This window comes from Acanthochromis polyacanthus, chromosome 15 (genome assembly GCF_021347895.1).
Source record: "Acanthochromis polyacanthus isolate Apoly-LR-REF ecotype Palm Island chromosome 15, KAUST_Apoly_ChrSc, whole genome shotgun sequence".
Classification (NCBI taxonomy): domain Eukaryota; kingdom Metazoa; phylum Chordata; class Actinopteri; family Pomacentridae; genus Acanthochromis; species Acanthochromis polyacanthus.
In genome coordinates, this window is record NC_067127.1 from 37205730 (window position 1) to 37228641 (window position 22912).

General features: G+C 40.5%; 2 protein-coding genes and 1 long non-coding RNA gene across 7 annotated transcripts in view; 1 reads left to right on the top strand and 2 right to left on the bottom strand.

Annotated features, from left to right (window-relative positions):
- chrna1 (cholinergic receptor, nicotinic, alpha 1 (muscle)) overlaps positions 1–14186 on the top strand; it is a 33665-nt gene extending 19479 nt beyond the window's left edge. For 2 of the 3 annotated variants that reach the window (XM_051960293.1, XM_051960292.1), the window contains 6 exons: positions 6402–6597; positions 8385–8622; positions 9149–9372; positions 9454–9568; positions 11136–11260; positions 12248–13543. In XM_051960293.1, coding sequence (XP_051816253.1) covers positions 6402–6597; positions 8385–8622; positions 9149–9372; positions 9454–9568; positions 11136–11260; positions 12248–12376 — 1027 coding nt within the window. In that variant the 3' untranslated portion in view covers positions 12377–13543. Of the gene's footprint in view, positions 1–6401; positions 6598–8384; positions 8623–9148; positions 9373–9453; positions 9569–11135; positions 11261–12247 lie in introns of all 3 variants that reach the window. The other variant, XM_051960291.1, reaches the window with a different exon arrangement.
- Positions 986–5950, bottom strand: LOC127537598 (uncharacterized). Its single transcript, XR_007947315.1, has 6 exons — positions 3017–5950; positions 2443–2487; positions 2271–2335; positions 2071–2179; positions 1657–1719; positions 986–1563 (listed from the first exon to the last, which is right to left on the bottom strand). It is a non-coding gene; the product is annotated as an uncharacterized LOC127537598 (long non-coding RNA).
- A 2140-nt stretch (positions 14187–16326) lies between the features above and the next one.
- The window catches only part of lnpk (lunapark, ER junction formation factor), a 28270-nt gene continuing 21684 nt past the window's right edge, over positions 16327–22912 (bottom strand). For all 3 annotated transcript variants that reach the window (XM_051960298.1, XM_051960295.1, XM_051960294.1), the window contains one exon: positions 16327–21279. In XM_051960298.1, coding sequence (XP_051816258.1) covers positions 21083–21279 — 197 coding nt within the window. In that variant the 3' untranslated portion in view covers positions 16327–21082. The remainder of the gene's footprint in view (positions 21280–22912) is intronic.

Consider the following 22912-nt stretch of genomic DNA (forward strand, 5'->3'; position numbering starts at 1 on the left):
AGTTCAAGACCCACGGGACAGTAGCCAACCTCCCTGGACGTGGCCGTAAGAGGAAATTTGATGACAAATTGAAGAGACGGATCGTTGGAATTGTATCCAAAGAGCCCAGAGCAACCTCCAAAGAAATTAAAGGTGAACTCCAAGGCCAAGGTACATCAGTGTCAGATCGCACCATTCGTCGTCGTTTGAGCCAAAGTGGACTTCATGGGAGACGACCAAGGAGGACACCACTGCTGAAAAAAACTCATAAAAAAGCCAGACTGGAATTTGCAAAAATGCATGTTGACAAGCCACAAAGCTTCTGGGAGAATGTCCTTTGGACAGATGAGACCAAACTGGAGCTTTTTGGTAAGGCACATCAACTCTATGTTCATAGACTCAAAAACCAAGCATACGAAGAAAAGAACACTGTCCCTACGGTGAAACATGGAGGAGGCTCAGTAATGTTTTGGGGCTGCTTTGCTGCATCTGGCACAGGGTGTCTTGAAAGTGTGCAAGGTACGATGAAATCTGAAGACTATCAAGGCATTCTGGAGAGAAATGTGCTGCCTAGTGTCAGAAAGCTTGGTCTCAGTCGCAGGTCATGGGTCTTCCAACAGGACAACCATCCAAAACACACAGCCAAAAACACCCAAGAATGGCTGAGAGAAAAGCGTTGGACTATTCTAAAGTGGCCTTCTATGAGCCCAGATCTGAATCCCATTGAACATATGTGGAAGGAGCTGAAACATGCCATTTGGAGAAGACACCCATCAATCCTGAGACAACTGGAGCTGTTTGCTCATGAGGAGTGGGCCAAAATACCTGTTGACAGCTGCAGAACGCTCATTGACAAATACAGAAATCGTTTAATTGCAGTGATTGCCTCAAAAGGTTGTGCAACAAAATATTAAGTTATGGGTACCATCATTTTTGTCCAGCCCTATTTCATTAGTTTGTTTTTTTAAATAATTATGTTAATCAACAATTCAAAAGTGATGGCTGATTTTGATTATTTAATTTTCAATAAATTTTTATTTATTGTTACTTTTGTGAGTTTCAAGTGATTTCAGTGAGAATTGTGGGTTTTTCCTTCTTTAACTGAGGGGTACCAACAATTTTGTCCACGTGTGTATGTTCTTGTGCTGCTGGAGCACCTAAATACCACCAACTACTACCCAAACTCTTGAGATCTACAGTGTAGTTCAAGTGAATTATTAAGTGCTCAATGAGAAAACAAAACATGAACACACAAAGTCACAACATGATCAAATGTTCTGTTATCCTTCAATTATTCATCTTTGTGACATTCACAGTATGCCAAATAATTGTTTTCGTCCACTACTATGTCACAAAATTTCCACGTCCTCAATGTTGTAGAATGTGAATTTGAAGACCTCCAGGACTTCTTCCCTTTCCTGCTCATCCATGTCTTTTATACTGCAGAGCAGCCTCAGCCTGTTCCTCCTCCCCCATGTGTAGAACATCAGGCAGGTCCACTCTGGCAGAGAAGAGTGTCTTATTGGCCTCAACCCACTCGGCTGCATGTCTGCAATCATGCAGAATACGCACTTCAACCGAGTCCTATAGAAAAGACAGAAATAAAAAAAAGTCTTTCTGTACCATAACTGCTGCACCAACAGTATCTGACCAATAGATACTGTGAGAAGAGCCTACCCCTTCCACTGGTGTGCTCACATCAGCAGGTCTGACTGAAACCTCAGCTTGCTGCTCTTCTTCCTGAAAATAAAAAAGATAAGTAAAAAGATCAGTTGTAATATTCAAGCCTGACCTCCAAAAAGAAGAAAAAGAAAAGATCCCATCAGGACCCGTTCAAGTAGTCCACCCTGACATTAGTCAGCTCAACAAATGTTAATTTTCAGTCCAATCATGCATTATCTAGACACTGTTATTTTTAGAGACAGCAGGTGTGACCTTAACTCATGAATGGCATATTCTTTAAAGACAGTCCACAATTGGAGTACAATTTGGAAAAAAGACTGTTGAAAAAATAGGGAAATAGAAATGCTGGTTTCCAACCTGAAACAAAAGAAAAACTCAAATGGGACTAAAACAAAATTAAAATCTTACCGTAGTAATGTCATCCACCCTTCTTTTCTTCAGCCTAAACACTGGTGACACCTCACCTCACAGGAGGGCTTTTGATGTATCTGTCCAGTGAGCGAACAGCTTTCCATGGCTTAAAAAAAAGATTAAACAATAAAAAATTGAATGACAGTGCTGTGCAACAACTTAAAGTCTATCAAATATAAAAGTCTTTTTAGTATCACCTTCCAAGGTCAAAGTTTTCCATCAGGACGATACACCACCACTGCTGCAAAAGTGGCATGTCCATCTGAAAAATGAAGACCAACAAAAAAAACAAAAACTGGAATTATATGTCAGAATAAGTGTTTTGTTGATGTAATTTTGAGCTTACTTTGATTGAATGAATCAACTTACAATGGTAAACTCATAGGGAGCATCCAATATGGTGTAAAGGGCATTCTAGGAATAAAACATAGTAAATTTAATTTAATGCCGATTTCTGCACACAAAATTTCACTAAATGTTTAGGAGTTTTTAAGTCCTTAGCTTTTCAGTCACTGTGATTATATGGGTGCTGAAGTGGTGTTTTACTACCATCTCCCTGTGTTCTCTCTGTTATTTATGTTTATCCATGGAGATGAGAGAAAACAAACCTTTTCATACAGCTTTTCCCTCAACTAACGTTACTTGTCACCATGGTCTGCCTCTCAGGTGAAAAGCTCGCTACTGTCACTACTACTTCCACTGTGTGACTGGACATGCAGCGTTTTCTTTTTGCATTTCTTTTCATTTATGCAGCACGTCTGTATATGGTGCATTTTTCTTTTGCAGCGCGTTTCTGTGTTTGCAGCGTTTTCTTTTTGCAGTGCGTTTCAGTTTATGCAACGCATTCATGTATTTGCAGCTCGTATGTGTATATGCACGTCATTTTCCCCTGTCAGCCACCGTAATTTACACTTTCTGTGGATAATAAAAATCAACAACTCACCGTAAACGCCAAACGATACAGACGATCACTCGCGTGAAATGGCTTCTTCTTTTGATTTATTTAGCGGTTAGTAAACCAACTTCAGGTGCGTTACGGCCACCTACCGGACGCTTATGGTTACTTCCCGTCCTGACAGTGGAGGTCTGCACCGGAAGCGACCTCACAGTGGAGGTCTGCAGCCAGATGCCTCTCATTTTTTTGTGCAAAGACATGTTGCCTTTCTGGGCCGTAGAGGGAAGCGGCTTTTTAGGCATGGCCAAGACTTTTGATTCACGATACGTGGTACCAGGCCGCAAATATTTCAGTGATGTTGAAATACCAAAACTACATGCGGAGGTCCGTGAAAAAGTAGAAACGGAGCTCCACGCTATGAAACACTACGCAACCACCATAGACTTATGGTCGAGTCGCACAATGGACCCTTATCTTAGCCTTACAATTCATTATATTGACGATGAGTGGAAGTTGCGCAGCTAATGCCTGCAAACTTCGTATTTCCCGGACGATCATACGGGGGAGTTGATTGCCAAGGGACTGAGAGAGGCGCTGGACGCATGGGGACTTGACGAAAAGTTACAAGTCTGCATCACCACTGACAACGGTGCCAATGTTGTCGAAGCAGTGGGGCTCAATGATTGGACACGACTTCAGTGCTTCAGACATAGGCTTCAACTTGCTATCGGTAAGTTTATATTTTTCATAGATTAATAGCAAGCTACTGCCTGCTACCTATGGTAAAGCTGTCTTTTTTTTCCTCTGGGGTAATTCTCTCCTGTAGATTTGATAACACAGGTACAGTTGCGCTCATAAGTTTACATACCCTGGCAGAATTCCTGATTGGGTTTTGGGTAGTTTCTGTTGTCATTATGATTTGAAAAGAGTAAACACAATTGTTTGACAATAAATGGCTTCACAAAATCACTAACCATGAGTGAAAAGAAAGTCTTGGGTTATTATTTATATTCTCTGAAAGCTGGCCAAAAATTTAAAAATTCCACCAGGGTATGTAAACTTATGAGCACAACTGTATGATGTTACTGTCATCTCCTTAATATTTTGTTTGCTCTGGTGTTATACTATGCTTTTAATTAGATCCATGTCTTGATGTAGGCCTGCTGTAGAATTTACAAGTGTTTTGTCATTAGGGCTGCTGGTCTAATAATTTATTTTTGTCTACTTTTTCAACAGAGTCGAGTGTCAAAGAGCCCCGGATTGAGCGGGCAGTTGGGGTCTGCAAGAAAATTGTAAGTGCATTTTCGTACACTCGTAAAAGAAAGAAAGCAATGGCCAAAGCCCAGGCTGAACTCCATCTGCCTCCTCACCGCCTCATCACAGAGACACCGACAAGATGGGGTTCATGGCAACAGATGATAGAACGAGTGCTGGAGCAGGAGAAGGCAATATCTCAGGTTCTAAAAGCAGAGAAAAAAAACAGGCACCTGGTACCTACTTGGCAGGACCTAGATGTCTTGGAGTCAGTGAATAAGGCCCTGAGTCCTCTGGTTGAATTCACTGATGCCCTGTCAAGTGAAGAATACATCAGCGTGTCCTACCTCAAACCTGTGCTTCATCTTTTGAATAACAGTGTTCTGTCTGCTGACGAGAATGACACAGAACTGACCAAGAATATGAAGAAGACCATCCTCCAGTACTTAAATGAGAAGTACTCTGACCGTGGCACGGAGGACCTGTTAGATATTGCGTCCTTTGTGGATCCACGATTCAAGATGTCATGCATTGCTGACAACCGAAAAGACTACATAAAGACTAAGGCAGTGGCTGCAATCCAAGCCCTTTTGGAAAGAGAAAATCCAGCAGCATCCTCCACCGATTCACCTCCACATGCTGCCTGTGCAGATGAAGAAGTTGGACAACCTAGGAAAGTTAAGCGCACTCTGGGCAGCTTTTTCAAAAAGCCATCCATTCCTGGCCCAGCTGCTTTGGCTGACAGAGAGACCATTGATTTAGAAGTACAAAGTTACCTGCAGGCAATAGCTGTGGATGGAGAGGAAGACCCACTAGAGTGGTGGAAGCTGCATCAGGCCATTTTTCCAAGGGTGGCAAGCCTGGCTCGCAAGTACTTCTGCATCCCAGCTACCAGTGCCCCGTCTGAAAGGGCATTTAGTACTGGTGGTAATGTTGTTACATGCCACCGGGCGGCACTGAAGCCAGAGAATGTGGACAGGCTTGTTTTCCTGGCCATAAACCTATCATAAACTAAATGCTGCTCACTGTTTGATTTAGTGCGCACATACGCACAGATGTTGCAATTGTTAATCTTTGTTTACAGAGAAGAAAGCTATGGAACTTGAAATCCGTAACATCATAGGTGGCAAAATTGTAGTGTGCCACTAATCTGCACTAATCTTGTTTACGGCTTGTATTCAGTCCAATTCTCAAGTTTATTGTTGATTTTGCGCTTCATTTTAAGTACTTTGTGTTTTCTATGTTTGCAAAAGTTACCTATGCTTGAAGTTTTTATTTAAATATCAGTGTGTTTATATTTTGTGTTATTTAAGAAAATTTAAAGCAGTACTTTGCACCATTGTGACATCTAAATTTACTATTTAATTTATATTGCTTTATTTCATACTGCTTCAGTTACTCTCAGGTTCAGTGAACGTTTTCTGATGTCTTTTATAATTGCAGTTTTTGCACTATAAATGTTATTATAAGTAACATTTCTGGCTTTTTCAGTTAATAGTTTCACAAACAACTTCCGAATGCCTTCAGTTAATCTTTGTATACAGAGGGAAAAAAAATACAGAAAAAAAAATCCTTTACATGCGTAAGTGGCAAAATTGTTTTGTGCCACTAATTTGCACTAAAGTTTTGTTTACAAGCTTGTGTTCAGAGTTACCTAAGTTGAATGTTGATTTTGCTCTCCATTTTAAGTAATTTGTAGTTTTTATGTTTGCAAAAGTTACCCGTTGCAAGTTTCATTTAAATATTAGCATTTTTACATTTTCTGTTGTTTAAAAAAAGCGGCGCATTTTGCACTACAGTGACATTTCATTTTAATATGTGTCTTATTATTGCCTTGTTTTATACTGCTTCAATTCACAAGTTCAGTTGTTTTCTATTACATCTTTTATAATTGCTCTTTTTTCACAATAAATGTTATTGAAGTAACATTCTTGGCTGTTTTATATTAATAGTTTAGAAAACAACTTCCCGATGATCTCACTGGAGGCATTTTGGTCTCATTAGGAAACAAAATTTTAAAAACACAGTATACCACAATATCTACCGTCTACCGTCTATGGTTCAAGTTATACCGCAATATAAATTTTAGGCCATATCGTCCACCCCTAGTCGCAGCACATTTGCTTCTCTTTCCTGGTTCTGTCCATTTATCTTTCTGTGTCTCTCTTCTCCTGTCCAGCGCCGACGGAGACTTCGCCATCATCCATGAAACCAAAGTTCTGCTGGAACACACCGGGATGATCACCTGGAACCCACCGGCCATCTTCAAGAGCTACTGCGAGATCATCGTCCTCCACTTCCCCTTTGACCTGCAGAACTGCAGCATGAAACTGGGAACGTGGACGTATGACGGTCTGCTGGTGGTCATCAACCCCGTCAGTGGAAAGTTCAACCACAAATGTTCTATTAGGGTTTCTACTGTCAGAAAGAAATGTTCTACCAGGGTTTAAACAAACAGAAATGTTCTAACTGGGTTTAAACTGACAGAAAGAAATGTTCCATGAGGGTTTAAACTTACTGGAAATGTTCCATGAGGGTTTAAACTGACAGAAAGAAATGTTCCATGAGGGTTTAAACTTACTGGAAATGTTCTATGAGGGTTTAAACTTACTGGAAGTGTTCTATGAGGGTTTAAACTTACTGGAAATGTTTATCAGGGTTTAAGCTGACTGGAAATTGGACCAGAATGACTCCAATCCTTTTAAATGACAAAAATGACTCAAAAACTGTATAAAATGACAAAAAAAAAAAAAATCCCAAATGAAAAATTGGTTTAGGCTGGTTTTTAAAGGTTCTGGAGTTGTCTTAAGGTAGCTTCTGGACACATTTTAGACTGATTTTTAGACTGGGTTTTGGACTTTATAACTGTTTGATTTTGAAGTGGCTTGAACAGAACTTACACTGGTTTTGGACTGGTTTTATGCTGGTTTTGGACTGGTTTTGGACCATGCTCAGACCGGTCTTTGAACGTATTTCAGACTGGTTTTGAACTGGTTGTCCACCTGATTTTGGATACGTTTTTGGACTTGTTTTGGACTGGGTTTTAGCTGTTACTGGACTGGGTTTAGACCGGTCTTTAAACATGGTTTAGACTGGTTTTGGACTGGTTTTAGGCTGATACTGGAGTGGTTTAGGCCTGGCTTTAGACCTGTCTTAGACTTGTTTTGGACTTGGTTTAGGCCTGACTTTTGAATGGTTTTGAGGTGATATTAAGCCGGGTTCTGGCCAGAGTTTGGACCTGGTTCCACACTGGGCTTTGGACTGGTTTTGGACTTCATTATAATTTGATTTTGGACTTGTTTTGGACTAAATTTAGACAGTTTTTGGACATGTTGTTGGACTGGGTTTGGGCTAGAGTTTTTACCCATTTTAGACTGGTTTTAGACTGGATTTAGCCTGTTTCTAAGTGGTTTTGGACTGGGGTGTGTTAAGTGGTTTTGGACCTGGTTTTCCACTTGATGTTGGACTTGGTTTTAGACATTATTCTAATTTGGTTTTGAACTGATTTTGGACTAGATGTAGACTGGTTCTGGACTGGTTTTGGAGTCAATTTAAGGTGTTTTTTTGTACTTTTTGGACATTGCTTTAATCTGGTTTGGGATTCTATTGGACTGCTTTCAGACTGTTTGTTGGACTTGTATTGGACTTGGTTTTTCACAAGGTTTTGGATTGGTTTTAGACTGGGTTTGGACTTGAGTTTGACCTGTTTTAGACTGGTTTTGGACTTGATAATGGACTGGGTTTAGACTTGAGTTTGACCTGTTTTAGACTGGTTTTGGACTGGTATTGGGCTGGGTTTAGGCTGTTTGTAACTAGTTTTGGACTGGAATTTGTTGCTTTGCACTCAAAAACCTTTAGTGCAGATTTGGCCAAGCTGGAACCAGAACAACAGAGAGGTAGATTTTCTTGTCTCAAACAGTAAAAAGAAACATTTCACTGCTGTGTTTGTGTTTTACTTGAGGTTTATACCTGTCTTCAGTTTGTCTAAATATCTGTGGATCTTTATGTCGGTACTTTAGTTCAGGTTGTACGTTTCTACCATCGTTGAGGTTTGTTGAGTATCTGTGGATCTTTATGTTAGTACTTTAGTTCAGGTTGTACATTTCTACCATCTTTGAGGTTTATTGAGTCTCTGTGGATCTTCATGTTGGTGTTGTTCCAGGACAGCGACCGTCCTGACCTCAGTAACTTCATGGAGTCTGGTGAGTGGGTTCTAAAGGACTACCGGAGCTGGAAGCATTGGGTTTACTACACCTGCTGCCCCGACACGCCCTACCTGGACATCACCTACCACTTCCTGATGCTGAGGCTGCCGCTCTACTTCATCGTCAACGTCATCATCCCCTGCATGCTGTTCTCTTTCCTGACTGGACTCGTCTTCTACCTGCCCACCGACTCCGGTAGCTGCAAGATGTTCTTTACACCTTAGTTTAGATTTACAGCGGTACAAAGTTATTCTTTGACTACATTTGACCACAAAATCAGACTATAATTATTGTATTTAAATCAGCTGGAAACATCATTATTTTTCCAGTTTTATAAATTATAGATAATATTGTTAAAATGTTAAATAATTACTAGAGAGAAAAATTGAAAAATGTAAATAAAACTTTTTTATTATCAGATTTTGCCCATTTTGTTAAAAAATTAAATTACAGATAATATATCGTAAAGTCATGTCATTTTTTTCATTTACACACTGATTGTTCACCATTTCAAAAATTAAAAATAAAAATAATAAACAGGCCAAAACTGTAAATACTGTCAACAGGAAAAATCTGCATTTTTCTAAATAGTAATTCATTGGTTTTACAGCATCTGACCAAGAATTGATACTTTTCACTGAAATGAAGTCAGCAAAAATCTTATTATATGTGTCAGATATATCACTTAGTATTAAGGATAAACTGGTTTACCTGTGTCCAGGTGAGAAGATGACCCTGTCCATCTCCGTCCTGCTGTCCCTCACCGTCTTCCTGCTGGTCATCGTGGAGCTCATCCCCTCCACCTCCAGCGCCGTGCCCCTCATAGGGAAGTACATGCTCTTCACCATGGTCTTCGTCATCGCCTCCATCATCATCACCGTCATCGTCATCAACACCCACCACCGCTCGCCCAGCACCCACACCATGCCGGCCTGGATACGCAAGGTTCATCTTCTTCGTTCACCTGCACGCTTCTGCTGCCGTTTCACAGGAGCTTAACCAGAACCTCCTCCATCCTTCCTCCAGGTCTTCATTGAGACCATCCCCAACATGATGTTCTTCTCCACCATGAAGCGTCCCAGCCAGGAGATCCGCCAGAAGAGGCTTTACCCCACCGACATGGACATCTCCGACATCTCAGGTAAGAAACAAACAGAATGTCTGATTATTTACTCTGCTGTAGAAAGATGTTCCACCATCAGCAGTAGAAGATGTTCCACCATCATCTGTAGAAGATGTTCCACCATCATCTGTAGAAGATGTTTCACCATCATCTGTAGAAGATGTTTCACCATCATCTGTAGAAGATGTTCCACCATCAGCTGTAGAAGATGTTCCACCATCAGCTGTAGATGTTCCACCATCATCTGTAGAAGATGTTCCACCGTCATCTGTAGAAGATGTTCCACCGTCATCTGTAGAAGATGTTCCACCGTCATCTGTAGAAGATGTTTCACCGTCATCTGTAGAAGATGTTCCACCATCATCTGGAGAAGATGTTCCACCATCATCTGGAGAAGATGTTCCACCATCATCTGGAGAAGATGTTCCGCCATCATCTGGAGATGTTCCACCATCATCTGTATAAAGATGTTCCACCATCATCTGTAGAAGATGTTCCACCATCATCTGTAGAAGATGTTCCACCGTCATCTGTAGAAGATGTTCCACCATCATCTGTAGAAGATGTTCCACCGTCATCTGGAAAAGATGTTCCTCCATCATCTGTAGAAGATGTTCCACCATCAGCTGTAGATGTTCCACCATCATCTGCAGAAGATGTTTCACCATCATCTGTAGAAGATGTTCCACCGTCATCTGTATAAAGATGTTCCACCATCAGCTGTAGATGTTCCACCATCATCTGTAGAAGATGTTTCACCGTCATCTGTAGAAGATGTTTCACCATCATCTGTAGAAGATGTTCCACCGTCATCTGTAGAAGATGTTTCACCGTCATCTGTAGAAGATGTTCCACCATCATCTGTAGAAGATGTTCCGCCATCATCTGGAGATGTTCCACCATCATCTGTATAAAGATGTTCCACCATCATCTGTAGAAGATGTTCCACCGTCATCTGTAAAAAATGTTTCACCATCAGCTGTAGAAGATGTTCCACCATCATCTGTATAAAGATGTTCCACCATCATCTGTAGATGTTCCACCATCATCTCTAGAAGATGTTTCACCATCAGCCGTAGAAGACGTTGTCCATGACTCAAAATGTGTCTAATATGAATTAAAATTGTCCAAAATGACTCAAAATTGTCCAGAATTGGTTCAAATTTGTCAAAAAATGTCTCAGAATTTGTATATATGACCCAAAAGTCTTATAAAATTAGTGTAATTTGTCTGATTTGAGCTAAAAAATGTCCAAAATGACTCAAAATGTGACAGGGAGCTAAAAATTGTCCAAGATGATTTATAATTTGTCTAAAATGAGTCCAAGCTTCCTCAGAAGTTAAATTCCGAACTAATGTCTCCTCGTCCTGTAGACGTTTTTCGCTCTCCATGTTTCCAGACTTTTCCTCTCCACTCTGCTCATCATCAGTAGAAAGATGTTTCTCCAATAACTTCTCCTCTGTTCACTGTTTCTGAGCCATGCTGCATTTATTTGATTGGAAACACTGCCTGCAGTTCAACCTGCAACACCAATTCCTCCAGTTCCCTCTGAATCTGATTTTCAGTGGTCCTGGTTCCTCCTCAGGTAACCCGACACCGACCAGCGTCACCTATCAGTCTCCCATATCCAAGAACCCGGACGTTCGCAGCGCCATCGAAGGAGTCAAGTACATCGCTGAGACCATGAAGTCAGACGAGGAATCCAACAACGTAAGGAGATGAAACACACAAGACACGAACAGTTCAGGTTTACAAACAAGTTTAACACCTGCTGTTACTGCGGTCGGCAGCGAAACATCTCATCAAACCCACAAAATCACCACCTCAACTTCTTTCTCACTTTGTTTTGGTGCACCAGTGTCCAGATTTTAAAAGTTGTGGGGTGTCAGTATCCAGGTTTTTGACGTGTTAGTGCATCGTTTTCCAGCTTTTGATATTTTGTGGGTAAGTTTCCAGGTTTTGGACATTTTAATGCACCAATATCCAGATTTTTTTTTTTTACATTTTGGGGTATCAGTATCCAGATTTTTTGACATTTTGGGTTATGAGTATCCAGTCCTTGGATGTTTTGGGGTGTCAGTATCCAGTTTTTTTGACATTTTGGGGTATGAGTATCCAGGCTTTGGATGTTTTGGGGTGTCAGTATCCAGATGTTTTGGCATTTTGGGGTATCATCATCCAGGCTGTTGATGTTTGAGCACCAGGATCCAGGTTTTTGATGTTTTGTAGCATCAGTTTCTAGGTTTTTGATGAAATAGACATAAGTTTTCCATGTTTTTGATGATTTCGGATGTTAGTATCCAGGATGTTGATTTTGTAGGGCATCAGTATTCAGGTTTCTGATGTTTTGTAGAGTTAGTACCCGAGTTTTTGGTGTTTTGGTGCTAGGATTTCTGGGTTCGGGATGTTTTAGGGCATCAATGACCAGGTTGTTGTTGTTTGGGGACATCAGTATCCAGGTTTCTGACATCTTTGTGCGTTAATATCCAGGTTTTTATTCCGATTCCAGTTTTTAGTTCCAATTACATATATACATACATACATACATACAGACGTTTTGATGTTGTAGGGCATGAATTTGCAGCCATAAACATCTACAGAGAGGAAAAAGCAATAAAAGGATAATATCATACCTGCTGTTATTGCTGTCAGCAGTAGGTCATTAAATATTTTCCATCTCATCTTGTCTCGTTCCAGGCGGCGGAAGAGTGGAAGTTCGTTGCCATGGTGCTGGACCACATCCTTCTCTGTGTTTTTATGGCTGTTTGCATCATTGGGACCGTCGCCGTCTTCGCCGGGAGGCTCATCGAGCTCAACATGCTGTAAACCGTGAAGGACGGATCAGAGAAAAGTGTTTTTCAGTGGACTGGTTCAGGTTTGTTGTCTCAGACAGAGAGATGAAGGCTGAGCTGATGTTTAAAGATGGAGAGTGCTTTCAGTCGTGTCGTCTCCGAGTTTGTCGTTTTGTGTTGTTGCTGAAATGGCAGTAAAAGAAACGTGGAGGCGTCTCAGAGACACTGTGAGGTACGAGTCTTACTTGAAGCTATTCTTGTCACAAACACTTTTTCTATTGTTTGTCGTTTCTGTACAGTTTGTGAAGCTGCCGTCGCTCTGCTGAGTTTCTCTTCTGACTCGCAGGATTGTGTTCTGTTGTTTTTTGGCAGCTTGATTTGAGGTTTGGGTCACATATTCTCTAAGTGTTGAATGTTTTCTGAGTGCAGGCGAGACATTTTCCTGTCAGGAAGTTTGATTGATTGGTTTCGTCTGACGCTCATCTGACGTTTTATTTCAAGTCTTTTCTACTTTGAGTACTATTCATGGGAGAGTTGCAGGATTAGATTTGATTGATTTTCAACCACTGTGAAGGTTTGAAGTGGTCTGAAAACATCTAGTCTGTGGAGTTACTGCTGGATGTTGAAGCAATGAAGCTTCTTACAGTTTAACAGCGAGGACACCACGGTGGAAGATCACTGAAAGTCTGAATGATTGCAGATTTACAGGAAATCTTCAGATATCTTGCTGGAATATTCCTTTTCTTCATCTGGTCGACCAGGATTCTAGTTCATCCTCAGACCTTCATGATACATCCAGAAATGTCTTCAATATACAGCCCCATATCATCATACTGCCACCTCCGTGCTTCACTGTCAGGACCATGCATCCACTGTGGTAGTCCTGGTCAGGTTCTCACCAAACATCTGGACTCCATCTGAGCCCAACTCATTGATCTTCATCTGACCAAAGAACGTTCTCCAGCATCCATCCAGCTTCTTCTCGAGTTCTTCAGCAAACTTTCATCTGGAAGTTTAGTTATGAGCAGCAACCAGGATTTTTTGGGGGTAATCTTTGACAAATCGTAAGTAATTTTTGGATAGTCTGTACCTCATTTTGGATTTATTTTGACTCGTCTAGTTCAATTTGGCCCTGTGACAGACTGGCGACCTGTCCAGGGTGTCCCCTGCCTTCGCCCGAGTCAGCTGGGATAGACTCCAGCACCCCCCATGACCCTAATGAGGATGGAGCGGTGTATAGAGGATGGATGGATGGATAGTTCAATTTGTTTTGGTCATTTTGGATAAATTGGGAATAATTTTGGACAAAATTTAAGTTTGTAATGGTCAGATGTTGAGTCATTCTGGACGAGATTCAAGTAATTTTGGCCAAATTTTAGAATTTGTGACGATTTTGAGTTATTTTGGACTTTCTGGTTTTGATTTTGTTTTTATGTAGGAACTCCCACCTCCATGCTTCACTGTCAGGACGATGCGTTCACTGAAGTAGTTCCTTCTAAGAGAGGCTAAAATGACCACAAGGAGGCACAAAATGATGACATGGCACAAAAGAGGGCCACACATTCACACAAAAAGCCTCCATGCTTCACTGTCAGGACCATACATCCACTGTGGTAGTCCTGGTGAGGTTCTCACCAAACATCTGGACTCCATCTGAGCCCAACTCAGTTATCCATCCATCCATCCATCCATCCATCCATCCTCTATACACCACTTTATCCTCACTAGGGTCATGGGGGGTGCTGGAGTCTATCCCAGCTGACTCGGGCGAAGGCAGGGGACACCCTGGACAGGTCACCAGTCTGTCACAGGGCTACATATACAGACACACAATCACTCTCACATTCACACCTACGGACAATTTAGAGTAACCAATTAACCTCAGCATGTTTTTGGACTGTGGGAGGAAGCCGGAGTGCCCGGAGAAAACCCACGCATGCACAGGGAGAACATGCAAACTCCATGCAGAAAGATCCCAGGCCGGGATTTGAACCGGGGATCTTCTTGCTGCAAGGCAAAATGCTAACCACTACTCCACTGTGCAGCCCCAACTCAGTTATCTTGGTCTCAAAATTTCTAGATTGTTAAAGTAGTTCACTGTCCGTGGAGTCATTTTAAGAACCCTGATTAGTGGTACTATGACTCTGTCGAGTCTCTCAGTCAGACTTTCTCTTCCTCTGTTCAGTTCTTCTCCATGTAGAGCCATGATGCAGACATAGATAGACCCAGTCCATAGGTCCAGGACTGAGAAGGTTCTGTTGTTCTCAGCTCATTTTAGAACCATGTTCATCAGTCAGACTGGTTGGAATCACAGGTTTTCTCCCGTCTGTTGTGTACTTTTTGTGTGTTGACTGTTTTCCAGCAGTAACTCCGCAGTACTTCAGCATCATAATAGTATATTTAAGAAGTTCAGCTGGAATTGTGCAAATAAAACTAAATACTTCAGCTGCTGTGTTGCTGTTTCAGTGAGCTGAGGGCGACTTGATTTATTTTGCAGCCGTGATTCCTTGAATTAAGACTTCTAATTCAGTGTAATGATGCAGTAAACTCATTCTGCTGTGATCATTTCTTGATTTTTATTTGCAGTTGTGTAGATGTGGAACAGAGTGAAAAATAAAACTCATATCAACACACTGATTTTGTGTCTTTTGAGTTTTTAAAGTAAAATTTTTATCCACAAATCAGACTGTATACTAACAGGTTATATCCCAAAACCTCTCTGTTCTCTTCATGTTTTTTAAATAAGTGTCTCATTGGGGGATCCTCCAAAAGATTCTCCATTTTACAGAAGTTAGAAATCTGATCTAAGCTCTGATTAGTAAACAAATGCACACAGAACTTACGTCACTTTCTGAGGATCAGGGGCCTCATTTATAAAACTTGCGTACGCACAAAACAGGGCTAGAAAGTGGCGTATGTCACTTTCTATGCAAAGGTTGTGATTTCTAAAAACAAACTTGGTGTGAGAATGTGCGCACCGGTGCACCAACTTTGATGCTTGCTTAAGCACATTTTGGAGACAGAGGGAACGGCAGTGCTGGAGGACGAAGTGGTGAATTGAAACCAGATTGATCTCAAACCTTTATTTTTATCACATATTAGACTTGTAGAGCCGGATAATCATAAACCCTCATTGTTGTAGATGTTCATAGTGCGCCATTCGGCCGACGACTGTATTTGCAGAAATATGTTCATATATCAACAGGAGCGGATTGAACGTTATTTCATTCGGTCGTTTGACCGAAGGGCCGGTCCACATCTGGGGCCGGTGCGGTGATCTTTATTAAATAATTTTGTTTATTGATCACCCGGCGCCCGTATGGCTCATCGGGTTATGCAGGTGACCCATTTGCAGAGACTAGTCTCTGACACAGCGGCCCAGGTTCAATTCCTGCCTGTGGCCCTTAAATGCATGTCTTCTCCCCATTTTCTGTCACTCTTCACTGCAACTATCACAGTAAAAAGGCAAAAAAAGTAAAGAATTTTATTATTTGTCCATATGCGGTCGAATGGGATGAGCGTCCAACCATTAATCAGCCCTGTACAGGCACACATGCTTCACACCACAACCACGCTCAGTGCAGGGAAAAGACTGCAGGGGGCGCTGCGTGAAATGCCGTGGATCAGCAGCTTATTTATATACAGATACATTCATGAGTTACTTTGCATTGACCATTCATGGTAAAATGTGGGTGTGTTGTGGGCGGAATGTGAGGTGGATCCACCTGTGCAATCTTCCAGCTGGTGTGTGATTTATCAAGAAATTGCATGCAGCTGTGCTTACGCACAGTTTTATAAATCAGGGGCGAAGGGCATACGCCCATTTCAGATTTTCGGCGTACGCAAACTTTAGTATGGATCCTACGCAATGTTTTATAAATGAGGCCCCAGCTGAGTCTGAGTGCTCCAAAGGTTTATCACTGGACTGAAAGCTGATTTCATGCGTGAAACTGATAAAATCAACATGAAAGAATCACGAAAGCATCAACTTTGAAAAACTTTATTGGGCGTGCCATGCACACATTTCATGACAAACAGCATTGGCTGGAATGCAGCAGATAAATCAAGCAAAGCAAAGAAAGAGGACAGGTTTTCTCAATGAGGATCCTTTAAATATTACATTATGGTTTGATTTTCATCACCAGCGTTTATTATCGGGACAAACAGCTTGTCGATATTGTAGTCAGTAAACCAGAGCAGGCAGCGTTACTCCAACAACGTTCAGCACAGCTTTGACTTCTTCAAACTTCTGCCAGACGATTGAGTCACTTTGAAGCGTCAAAAACAAATCAGAAACTCTTACAGGATCAGAGTAAGAATCTAAATCTATTCACACTAAACAGGATTTAATGTGTTGTCTGTAAACTTCACCTGATTTTTTTCTCTCACTTTATCCTGGATCCGTTTCTGGAATCAGAGGGCGGAGCTACGAAGCAGGAACACCGAGTTAGCAGGTTAGATGAGGCTGAAGTCAGAGTTTCAATGTCGTAAACCTGCTAGAACGCCACGGTAACTGATACTGCACAGCTAGATCGCCATGGTAACTGATGCTGTGGAGCTAGAACGCCACGGTAACTAATGCTGTGGAGCCAGATCTCCATGGTAACTGATGCTGTGGAGCTAACCTGCTCCAGACGAGGTTCTGTTCATCATCGGGGATTTTAAACACAAATGTTTTTCTATCTGGTCCGATTTGAACACAGATCAGAAAATTGATCAGTCTATTGATATTTATCAATCAGAAACATTGATTTCACCAGGATTTGTTCAGAAACTAAACTGATTTCCTCGTCTCCTTCCTCTGGGACAGTATCAGGTTGTTTAAATGTAGAAGTTTAAGGTTTCTGAGCTTTAACGTGCAGCTCAGAGTCACTTTATTAACTTACAGCATTAATCTCTGGCATCATTCACAGCATCAGTGCTGCTTTTTAACTGATCTTATTCTTCATGGATCTCCATTAGAACAACCCGTTCCTGAAGAAGAAAACCTGATGAACAAAGAATGTTTTGCTCTTCATTTCTGATTTTTAGGTTTTGTTGATCCAACTAACTCAAAGAAAGTCTGGATTTATGAATCCTGTTCCGTAGTTCAGTCCTCAGAGCTCTCGAACTCAGGCGACCACATATTTACATTTGCATAGACATTTTTTTAAATCATGAGCACTACATGTAAGTGCTGACAAACAGACTACAAATCTATAAATAAGACGTGTAAAATGATAAATATTCCAGCAGTAAACTGAGGCACAAACTCTGGTGGCACTGACTGCAAACATATAAAATAAATCTAAGAATTGAGCAGAAAACTGTTAAATCTGTGAACCGATGCTAACAAAGGCTACAGAAGCAAAACTAAACCTTCAGACCTGACTTCACGTCTAAATGTTCCAACCAGCAGCACGAAATAAAAAAACAACAAGGCCAAATAAATAAAAAAAAAAAAGAGTAAAAAACAGTGCAAATGAATGAAGTCAGGAAATACGGATCAAACAGAAAGCATTTGGCAAATGAAGATCTGCTGAGAACGACGACTGGCAACGACCAGGCGGACAAACTGGCAGTTTGAGCTTCTTCTAGGTTCAGTTTTGTCAGTTCCTATAACTAATATTAAACTGCATTTGGCAAATGCTACCTCTAACATATTAATAAAAACAACTAATCCATCTAAATGATCACTTTCCCCACATTCATGTCAGTAAAACTCATTTTCTGAACGTCGTGAATCTGCATTCTGTTTCCAGGAAAACGCTGGAAACAGCGAGAAAAGAGAACGAAACACAGAAACTCTGCAGAGATTAGGAAGATGGAGAAGCTTTTACATGTAAATATGAGCCGTTTGCTGTTTCATCTGCAGCATTTCTGTTTGGAAGTTTTTTCTCACTTTGAAGAACTCTTAAAAACACTCTAAAGATGTCGTCAGATTCTGTGTTTAGTTCATTTTTCAGAAAAAAGCGATCAGTTTGTGCTACACATTCAGAACTATTCACTCTAATACCAGACGTCCTTATTTCCAGCTGATCTGAGCAGAGTGTTGTCAGTTTAACACCATGAAGATCATCTGCTATCACCTACTTTCACTCTATTATTCCATTTATAACGTCAGTACAAAGTCTTTTAACTTCTCACACTGGTTCTGCTATGATTTAGGAAACAGAAACTCCAACAAGAATGGAGATCAGGTTGGTCAACGCTGACGTTGGTCCAACCTGATCTCCATTCTTGTTGTACTTTGTCGAACATCAGGTTCAGATTTCAGGATGAACCTCGTGTGAATGTAAAAAATAAAACCTATGAACAAATCAAAGAGCTGCGTTAAAAGTTCCTTTAAATCTGAAGTATCAGAGCAACGTGAACGTAAAGCCAGACTCAAACTTCTGAAACCTTCAAACTGTTGGAGGCATTTTAGAGAAAACCGACAGACGAGTTCAGGACTAAACAAGAAGTATGTATGTTGGATTTAAAGATGTTTGAGGTGTTTTTAACTGATTTGATCTTTTATTTATGTCTGCTGTCACACAGGCGTCGTTAACAGAGCCTAAGCTGTAGCAGGATGCTGATTATGAAATACGTCCTAATAAATAATCATCACAAATGATCGCCGCATGATCTGAGAACAAACACAGCTTTGTCCTGGTCGATCCCAGTTGGTCTGCTTGGAGCTCATTAACCAACAGCAGTCGTTGTCATGGTGCCCGTTGCTGCTAAACTCCCACAATGCTCTCTGCTTTAACCTCCTCTGGTCTTTACAGGATTAAACAGGAAGAGGCTCCACCTGGTGGAACAACCAGGAACTACAGCTGATCTACATTTACTGACGTCACGGAGAGAAAACAGATTTTATGGAGCCTCAGTGCATCCTACTATCTAACACTACATTTACCCTTTAGTACCACATTTACCCTCTAATACCACATTCACCCTCTAATACTACATTTACCCCCTAACACTATGTTTACCCTCTAGTACTACATTTACCCCCTAACACTATGTTTACCCTCTAGTACTACATTTACCCCCTAACACTATGTTTACCCTCTAATACCACATTCACCCTCTAATACTACATTTACCCCCTAACACTATGTTTACTCTCTAGTACTACATTTACCCCCTAACACTATGTTTACCCTCTAGTACTACATTTACCCTCTAGTACCACATTTACCCCCTAACACTATGTTTACCCTCTAGTACTACATTTACCCTCTAGTACCACATTTACCCTCTCATACTACATTTAGACAGTGTTCTACTGGAGCTTTCCCACAGGGTTCCAGCTCCAGAACATTAAGGAACCGACTGGAGGCAGAAGTTCAGTTGTTTTTTCTTCAAACGTTGCAGATATTTAGCAGTCAGCAGATAAACTGGATGTAGAGACTTTAAAGTAGCTGAAGTGTGTATTATGAGGGAAGCGGCACCAGACTGGGACTGGGTATGAGCAGACACTAAATATGAAATGACTTGGATGAATGTTGACCTTGTCGCCGTCTCTCCTGAGTTTTTACTACCAGTAGTATTAGCTGCAGTTCTGTTACTGCTGCATCCCATAATACTGGTACAGCAGATCTTACAAGAAGCTGATTTTCAGTTTAAACTCGACCAATAATGGTGATGCAGCTTCAGATTCTCCGTGTATGACTCCTGTGTGACAGCTGTTATAAAGAAGGACTCTGGTTTCAGTATTTAACTTTTATCTTACGTGATCTGTTTTAATCACTTCTGTGTTCATTTTATTCAACTTGCCTGAACTGTATTTGAATTATTAGACTTTATTACGTGTTTTGTCATTTTTGTCACAACTTTTGTCTAACTTTCTCTCTTCGGTTTTCTTTCGTGCGTCTCGTTTTTGTAATATTTTGTTTCTCTTTTTGTCGTTTTGTGTTTCCTTTATGTCTTGTTTGTGTCATTCATGTAATTTTTGACAATTTTTTTGTTGCTTTGTAACTTCTTTGGTCTAATTTCTGTCGCTTTTGTTTCGTGTCATTTTTCTCATTTTTGCAATATTTTGTCGTTTTTTGTCTGACTTCGTCGTTCGTCTTGTTTTTCTCGTTTTCTATTACTTTTATGTCTCGCTTGTGTTTTTTGTCTTATTTGTATCATTTTGTGTTTTGCTTTACTTGTTGATTTGTGTATCGTTTTTGTTGTTTGTGTCTCTTTTGTAATATTTTGTCATGTTTCTGTTGGTTTTTGCCTTATGTTTCATTTTTGGTGTTTGTTGCTTTGTTTCCTTTAGGTCTCATTTGTGTACGTTTTTGTGGCTTTGTAAATTTGTCTTATTTCTGTCTCGTTTCTTATTTTTTGTTATTTTGTGTCTCATCTCTGTAATATTTTGTCTTGTTTTTGTTTTTTCTTTGTTGTCCAACTCGTCGTTTGTCTCGTGTTTTTGTCATTTTGTGTTTCCTGTCTTGCTCGTGTTTTTGTCTTACTTCTGTCATTTTGTGTTTCGTCTTACTTGTTGTTCTGTGTGTCGTTTTTGTTGTTCTGTTTTGTTTTTATCAGTCAGCTCTGTGTTTATCTTTTTCACGTTGCCTGAACAGTTTGATCTGATTTCACTTAGAAACCACTCTGAACAGCGTCTGTTTGATGAGATGCTCCAGAATAAACTTTCTCTGACTGGATCTGGACTTCCTGTATAAATAAACTCCAGTGTTTCTCCACCTTTAACTCAAACTAATCCATCAGTGTTTCCTCCTCTGACCAACGCCTTCTGCTCCGACTCGTCCTTCCTTCGTCTCTGAAGCTACGACGGCTGAGATTCAGGTTCACAGGAGTCGCTGTGGATCTGCTCCTTCTCCTCCTTCTCCTGGACTTCCTCCTTCTCCTCCTCTTCCTCCTCCTGGACCTCCTCTTCCTCCTCCTCCTGCTGCTGTGTCGGCTCCTCTGATTGGCTCTCTGCCTCCTTCACGGGTCCCTCGTCATCTCCGATCTCTTTCTCATCTGAGGAGAAGAATAACGATGAGCAGATATAACGGCGGGAAAAGGCAGAGAGGAGAGATGATTGTATGTTGGAGTTAAAATCAGAGATGAAGGAAATCAGCAGCATTCCACAGAAGATCAGGCTGAACAAACATGCCGACAACTAAACCTCCAGAGGATCATTCAAAGTGAAAAACAAACATTTTATCATCAGAATCAACAGAAAAACTAAAACTACACTTCAGGAAGATGATGCTCTGTCTCCTGTGATGATTAATATGATTCATTTCAGCTCTAAGTTGGATTCACAGAAAGATACCAGAGGTCCAAGAACATCTGACCCGTGGTCCAAAAGTGGTCCTCCAGAGGATCCAATCGGTCCTCAAAGTGTAAAAATTACAGAGAAGACATTAACTGCAGATTGTAAATTAGTAAAATATAAATTTAAAATCATTTCTAGACCATGACAAGTTGTTTGGATCAGAAAGTAAAATCCTGGATTGTTCTTTTGTCGTTTTGCGTCTCATTTTTGTGACATTTTGTCTGTTCTTTCCTTTTCTTGTTTTTCATTCGTTTGTGTTTCCATTTTGTCTCGCTTGTGTTTTTTGCCCGTTTATTTGTCGTTTTGTTTTTTACTTTTGGAGTATTTTGTCTGTTTTTGTCGTTTTGACTTTTTGTCTCATTTGTAATGTCTACTTCTGACTCGTTTTGTTTCTCACTTTTGTCATTTATGTAATTTTTTTCTTGCTTTTGTCCATTTTTTGTTTCATATAGTATGTCACATCTTTTTCATGTTGTGTCTCATTTTTGTAATATTTTGTCTTGCTTTTTGTCTGACTTGTCATTTGTCATGTTTTTGTGGTTTTGTGTTTCCCTTCTGTCTCGCTCGTGTTTTTTGTCTGTTTATTTGTCGTTTTGTTTCTCGCTTTTGTAATATTTGGTCTTGATTTTGTCATTTGTCCATTTTTTGTCACTGTAACATTTGTCTCATTTTTTGGCGTTGAATTTTTGTAACATTTTGTCTTGTTTTTGTCCTTTTTTTCATTTTGTTTTGCTTTATTCATTGTTTTGAGCATCGTTTTTGTCATTTGTCCATTTTTTGTTGCACTGTAACTTCTTTGTGTCATTTTTGTTCAGTTTCGTGTCGTTTGTCTCATTTTTTGTCCTTTTGTGTCATTTTTGTCATATTTTGTCTTGTATTTGTGGTTGTGATCCTCCAGTAAATCCTCTGTGGTTCAGTTCCAGGTGACTAAATGTTGTGTTCCTTTGTAGACACTCTGATCTGGAAGTTGTAATGAGGAAATGATGAACTGAGGATGAATGTGGATGAAACTGAACTTATTTTTCCTCATAAATTTCAGGTTGTTCATGAAGTAAAAAGATAATTCCTTAAATGTGAACATTTCTGCACTAAAACAAAGGAACCATCAGGAGCTGTGTTTTTTTATAGGTCATTATGCTGTGATTTTACTGGTTTTACTGGAGATCAGACTGGACTGAATCTGGAACTAAAATGAGTTTGACTCTCCGGGTTTAGGGACTAGAGCACAAACGACACAAACGTCAGAGGAAATGCTCTGATATTCTACTTACTATGCTCTGATCCAGAGCTGCATGATATTACAAAGACTGACCATGGGATGTTTAGTTTCTG